General features: G+C 35.6%; 1 protein-coding gene across 1 annotated transcript; it reads left to right on the top strand.

Moving 5' to 3' along the window:
• Positions 1-1003: 1003 nt before the first annotated feature.
• Positions 1004-2620, top strand: LOC124940453. The gene is made up of 2 exons (XM_047480977.1): positions 1004-1573; positions 1652-2620. The coding sequence occupies exons 1-2, from the start codon at positions 1004-1006 to the stop codon at positions 2618-2620; spliced, it is 1539 nt and encodes a 512-aa protein (XP_047336933.1).
• Positions 2621-7347: the final 4727 nt, after the last annotated feature.

Raw genomic sequence — 7347 nt, 5'->3', positions numbered from 1 at the left:
AGGATTTGATAAAACGTTTGACAACAGTGACTTGATAATGTGATTTATAAAATGATTTGCAAAACTAATTGATAAAGTATTTTTGATAAGCCTATGCTAAATGCTTTGTGAAAGACTAATACACATGTATGGATTTGATTATGTGAATAATACAAGAATGATTTTATTACTCTGGATAGGATTCTGTACTTATTTATTTGATAATGGTTATTAATGCCTCGAATGCTTATATCGGTAATGAGTTAACACGTGACAGTCACGTCCGGTTGAAGGTTAATGAGTCAATGCAGGACCCCCAAATCTTGATTGATGGCTAATGAGTCAATGCAGGACCCCCAAATCCTCATTGATGGTTAATGAGTCAACGCAGGACATTAAAGTCCTCGTTGATGGTAATGAGTTATCACAATAATGTAGTCATTATCACTATCCCAGAGTTATATAGAAAAAGTATATTGGTTATTAACAGTACGTATTATATTTTTAATACAGGTTTGATCTTTCTATACTTATATTAAATGTCTATTGATCCAACTGTAATGAGATTATGATTTTCTTACTGGGCAAGTTTAGCTCACCCATTTTAATGGTTCCCCTTTTCAAAGAAGGATCCAAATCAAGTAACAGAAGCTACTGGACAGTGAAGACTTGGATATCGATCTACTTTTGGTAAAAAAAAGTTAGCCCTCTCCTTAGAGTAGTGTATTAAGGGAGATTTAGAACGATGTATTTTGTAAACCTTAAGATGGTAGCATTGTCACCTTGTATTATTGGACTTTTGATGAGGTGGCAATAACATATTGTAGCTGAAAGGATTTTTGGTTAATGAAAGAAGGGTGATATTTTGATTAAGAAAGTTAGTAAAGAATTATGTTAGCCTTGAATGTTATATTTAAGTGTATTTCAAGGAGATGACATGCGGCGGCTGTTCACGACTCGGTTCGCGTTACAATTTTAGTGGTATCAGAGCATAAGGTTTAACAATGGTATTAATGATGTAGGAATGGATGATGAAGTTCTTGCCGGTTTTGCACGACGTACAAGGAGAAGACGTGATACCAATGAACCAAATGGACTTGTAAGTCAAGAGGAAGGGGAGACCTCCAGAGCGGTAACAGTTGAGGATATCGTTAGAGCTATGTTAGGAATAGCTCAACAGCATGCACCGACAAATAAGTTTGTTGAATTCAAGAAATTGGCTCCACCATACTTTGATGGTAGCATCGATCCGCTAAAAGCTGAAAAGTGGATAAAAGATTTGGAGAAGTTATTCGATGTACTCAAATGTGACGATGCAGAAAAGGTACAATTTACAATATTTCAGTTACAAGGAAATGCAAGTGACTGGTGGGAGTTGAAGAAGCAAACTTACGAGCGCGATACAAGTACACTCTCATGTGATACATTTAAGAAAGATTTTTACAACACCTATTTTCCCAAGAGTTTGAGGCCAGAGAAAGAGATGGAATTCATAAATCTGAAACAGGGAAATATGACTATTACTGAATACCAAGCTCGGTTTGTAGACTTAGCAAAGTTTGCTCAATCATGGATGGGAAGAGAGATTACGAAGGCGAGAAAGTTTGAAATGGGTTTGAGTCCCCACATTAGGCAAGTTGTGGTTCCTTTTAAGCTTAACACTTTCATTTAGGTGGTTGATAAGACACGATTGATTGAAAGGGAGTTGGGTATTACGAGAAGGATTGATGAGGCGAGCTCGAAGAAAAGAAGTCATCAAAGTGCCAATGAAGGAAATCGAAACTCATTCCGAAATAGAAAGCCTTTTTTTGCGAGCAGTACGACTCAAGTCACTAGAAATGTGCATTCACATAATTCATCGTCGTCTGTGCAGTGTTCGTATTGTTCTGGAAACCATCGCATGGAAGATTGTCGCTGGCTATCTAGAGCATGTGTTTTATGTGGGCAACATGGTCACTTGAGAGCAAATTGTACACGCTTTAGAAAGACATTCACTCAGCATAATGCGCGCGAGACAGGAAATTCCATGAATCGAAAACCCTTTCCCAATAAAAATCAGAAAATGGGACAGACATCAGGAGGCCAAGCTAGAGTGTTTTCTACAATGAATGTCGAGCAAGCGCGTGCGTCTAACGCTGTGGTCTCAGGTACTCTTTACGTTTCTTCCGCTTATGCTTTAGCGTTATTTGATTCTGGTGCTACCGATTCTTTTATTTCTCAAACCTTTATCAAAAAGCATAATTGGAATACTAAACCTCGAGACGTGAGTATAAGTGCAGAAATACCATTGGGTGACAAAATAATTGCAAACCTAATTTGTAAGTCTCGAGAAGTACATATAGGAGATAAATTGTTACTAGTAGATCTTACGGTACTAGATATGCATAGTTTCGATATCATTTTGGGGATGGATTGGTTAGCTCACAACTTTGCTACAGTTGATTGTCATGAAAAGAGGATAATATTTCAAATTCCCAAGCAGCCTATATTCTCTTTTATGGAAAGTAAAATTGTTATTCCTCCAAAGATGATATGTTGTTTAGAAGCAAAACGCATGATTAGAAAGGGTTGTGAATGTTATATGGTGGTGTTATGGGGTACCGAAAAGAATGAGAAATCTTTAGAAACTGTTCGATCATAAATGAATATCTAGATGTGTTTCCAGATGAATTGTAAGGTTTACCTCCTGATAGAGAGGTAGAATTTGCAATTGATGTAGTGCCTTAAACAGCTCCAATAACGAAGAATCTGTATCGTATGGCTCCAGCAGAATTGAAAGAATTATGAGATCAATTGGAAGAACTATTGCAAAAGAGGTACATCAGGCCAAGTGTTTCTCCATGGGGAGCTCCCGTTCTTTTCGTGAAAAAGAAGGATCGGATAATGAGGCTTTGCATTGATTACCGAGGGCTTAATAAGGTAACTATTAAGAACAGATATTCGTTACTGAGAATTGATGACTTGTTTGATCAGTTGAAAGGAGCACAAGTTTTTAGCAAGGTTGATCTCCGATCAGGTTATCATTAGTTAAAGATTAAACTGGCTGATATTGCCAAGACAGCATTTCGAACAAGATATGAACATTATGAGTAGGTGGTAATGCTTTTTGGTTTGACAAATGTTCCAGCTGCTTTTATGAATCTTATGAATAGAGTATTCAAACCATTTCTAGATGAATTCGTGATAATCTTTATTGAAGACATATTGGTGTATTCTAAATCTGAAGAAGAGCACGAAAAACATCTCATAATAGTACTCCAAACTTTGAGAGAAAATTAGTTGTATGTTAAATTCTCAAAGTGTGAGTTCTAGTTGAATAGTATCGCATTTCTAGGACACATTATATCTAAGGATGGAATATGTGTTGATCCTAAAAAGGTGGAAGCGGTATCTGAATGGCATAGACCATCCACTGTTTCAGAGATACGTAGTTTCTTGGGTTTGGTAGGTTACTACAGGAGATTTGTTAAAGGGTTTTCTCAAATAGCATCGCCACTTACTCGCTTGACACAAAAAGGCGTAAAATTTGAATGGTCAACATAATTTGAATGGAGTTTTCAAGAACTCAAAAGACGATTGACTACGGCTCCTATTCTAGCCATACCTTCTGAAAGTGAAAATTTTTCTGTGTATTGTGATGCTTCAAATAAAGGTTTGGGATGTGTGTTTAATGCAAAACAAGCATGTCATTGCTTATGCATCTCGACAGTTAAAACCACATGAACGTAATTATCCTACTCATGATCTGGAATTAGTAGCGATAGTATTTGTATTGAAGATTTGACGATATTTATTGTATGGTCCAAAAGTCGAGATTTATACCGATCACAAGAGTTTGAAGTATATCTTCACGCAAAGTGAATTAAATATGCGACAGAAGAGGTGGCTGAATCTAATTCAAGATTATAATTTGAAGATAAGTTACCATCCCGGAAAAGCTAATGTCGTAGCTGATGCTTTGAGTAGGCAGCTATCAAGAGAAAAGCCAAGTTTAATTTCAAATATTGTGATTCGTCCTATGTTAATTGAGAAGGTTAAAAGCTCTCAACAAATGTTTCTCAAATGATTAAAATCAAAGGAGATATGGAATCTGAGGCTGCGAAGGGATTTCAGCTTGATAAAGATGGAGTTTTGTGTTTTCACAACCGATTATGTGTTCCTCAAAATGATGTTTTAAAGAAAGAGTTATTAGAGGAAGCGCATTACTCTAGATGCACTGTTCATCCCGATAGTACCAAGATGTATCGAGACTTAAAGGAGCATTATTGGTGGAACAACATGAAGAGAGAAATTGCTCAATATGTCTTGGAATGTTTGACATGTCAACAAGTGAAAGCAGAACATCAACGACCAGCAGGCTTACTACACCCTTTACCCATTCCGCAGTGAAAATGGGAAGATATCTCCATGGACTTTGTATTCAGAATGCCGAGAACAAAGAAGAATAATTCAGTTGTATGGGTAATTGTTGATAGGTTGATAAAATCTGCTCACTTTCTAGCAATTCAAACCAGATTCTCGATGGACAATTTAGCACAACTGTATGTCAAAGAAATATTGTGGTTGCATGGGATACCGGTTACTATTTTCTCGGATAGAGATAGTAGATTTGTATCACATTTCTAGAAGAGTTTGCATCGATGTTTGGGAACTAAGCTGAACTTTAGTACTGCATTGCATCCTCAAACTGATGGGCAAACAGAAAGAGTCAATCAAATTATGGAGAATATGCTTCGAGCCTGTATTATTGACTTAGGTGGATCATGGGATGATCACTTGCCTTTGATAGAATTTGCTTACAATAATAGCTATCAAGCAAGTATTCAAATGGCTCCTTATGAAGCATTATACGGTCGCAAATGTCGTTCACCTTTGTGTTGGGATGAAATAGGTGAAAGAAGACTAATGGGACCAGAGATTGTGCAAGAAACGACAGACAAGATCCAAAAACTCAGAGAGAATTTAATCATTGCACAGAGCAGACATAAGAGTTATGCTGACAATCGAAGAAGAACTTTAGAGTTTAATGTGGGGGATCATGTATTCCTAAAGGTGTCTCCGATGAGAGGTGTTATGCAATTTAGAAAGCGTGGAAAACTGAGTCCCAGGTTCGTGGGACAGTTTGAAGTGTTAAAGAAAGTTGGCAGCGTGGCTTATGAAATTGCATTACCTCCACATTTATCGGAAGTGCATAATGTCTTTCATGTGTCCATGTTAAGAAAATATGTTCCTTCCAACGATCATATAATAGAATCCATTCCACTAGAACTTGGGAAGAACTTAGCATATGAAGAGATCCCACTTCGAATTATTGATAGAAAAGAACAGATTCTACGTCGACAAACTATTAAGTATGTTAAAGTTTAGTGGAGTAATCATTCTAAGAGGGAAGCAACATGGGAACTTGAAGATGATATGAAAAGTAAGTATCCTTCACTCTTTGAAAGCTGAATCAAGTTTGGGGACCAAACTTCTTTTAAGGAAATAAATTGTAAAGTTAAGTTTTAATTCAAAAAAGAAAAAAAAAGGAAGTGGTTGAAAATGGGCCACGTAGGTGGCATCTATATTAATTATAAAGGGGATGTATTGATCAGCAGTCCATCTCTCTCTGTCTTCCTTATTTCAGAAACCCAGCAACCAAGTTTCCTTACCTTATCTTCAGTCGATCCTCTTCATCAGTTCAACTCATCAGATCAGCATTCTCATCTTCAGCAGATCTGCATTAGTTCAGCAACTGATTCTTCTTCATCTGCTCAGAAGACCCATCATTATCACCGTCAACAGATCATCTTCATCATCAACATTTCATTTTATTTAAAGGTAAGTAAAGGGTATTTGATAATGTCATGAATGAATTAGGGTTATAAATGAAATAGAGTTTGCTGGTAGAAATAATAAAGTTGATTTGTTTGATATGGTTGAATAATTTAAGGTTGTTTATTGTTTAGGAAGGAGGAAGAGAAAACAGAGAATGAAGGAATATAGATTATTTGGTTTTGGATAAACTTGAAGATGAGAAAAGGTATTTAGGGTTTATGTATAAATTTGAATGTTTATTGGAAGAGAATGAAAAAGATTGTTGGATTTAAGGAAGTAAAATAATATGGATTATTAGTAGGTGGAAATATAAAGACTTATTTGAGTTTAATTTGATAATTGAAGGAAGAAAGTGTCAAAGGCCTATTTGAAAATAGCAAAGGATATTTGGTAGAGCGTAAGAGTGGAAATAACTAGATATTGGGGATTAGGTAAGAAATCATACCTTATTACAGTTTATTTTACAAAAATGTGATTATGTTGATAAAATGGTTTTATTAAAATGTGTTTCTAAACTTATGGATCAATTTGACATAGAAATGTTTAGATAAAATGTTTTATAAAAGGATTTGATAAAACGTTTGACAGCAATGACTTGATAATGTGATTTATAAAATGATTTGCAAAACTAGTTGATAAAGTATTTTTGTTAAGCCTATGTTAAATGTTTTGTGAAAGACTGATACACATGTATGGATTTGATTATGTGAATAATACAAGAATGATTTTATTACTCTGGATAGGTTTATGTACTTATTTATTTGATAATAGTTATTAATGCCTCGAGTGCTTATACCGGTAATGAGTCAACGCATGACAGTCATGTCCAGCTGATGGTTAGCGAGTCAATGCATGACCCTAAATCTTGATTGATGGCTATTGAGTCAATGCAGGACCACCAAATCCTCATTGATGGTTAATGAGTCAACGCAGGACATTAAAGTCCTGGTTGATGGTAATGAGTTATCACAATAATGTAGTCATTATCACTATCCCAGAATTATATAGAAAAAATATATTGGTTATTAACAGTACATATTATATTTTTAATACAGGTTTGATCTTTCTATACTTATATTAAATGTCTATTGATCCAACTGTAATGAAATTATGATTTTCTTACTGGCCAAGTTTAGCTCACCCATTTTAATGGGTCCCCTTTTCAGAGAAGGATCCAAATCAAGTAACAGAAGCTACTAGACAGTGAAGACTTGGATATCGATCTACTTTTGGTAAGAAAAATTAGCCCTCTTCTCAGAGTAGTGTATTAAGGGAGAGTTAGAACGATGTATTTTGTAAACCTTAAGATGATAGCATTGTCACCTTGTATTTTTGGACTTTTGATGAGGTGGCAATAACATATTGTAGCTGAAAGGATTTTTTTGTTAATGAAAGAAGGGTGATATTTTGATTAAGAAAGTTAGTAAAGAATTATGTTAGCCTTGCATGTTATATTTAAGTGTATTTCAAGGAGATGACATGCGGCGGCTGGTCACGACTCGGTTCGGGGCGTGATAGAGAGGATTACCAGTAGCAGAAAGGCGATAAAGA

Source organism: Impatiens glandulifera, chromosome 1, assembly GCF_907164915.1.
Source record: "Impatiens glandulifera chromosome 1, dImpGla2.1, whole genome shotgun sequence".
Classification (NCBI taxonomy): domain Eukaryota; kingdom Viridiplantae; phylum Streptophyta; class Magnoliopsida; order Ericales; family Balsaminaceae; genus Impatiens; species Impatiens glandulifera.
This window is presented reverse-complemented; position numbering and strand designations above follow the sequence as displayed.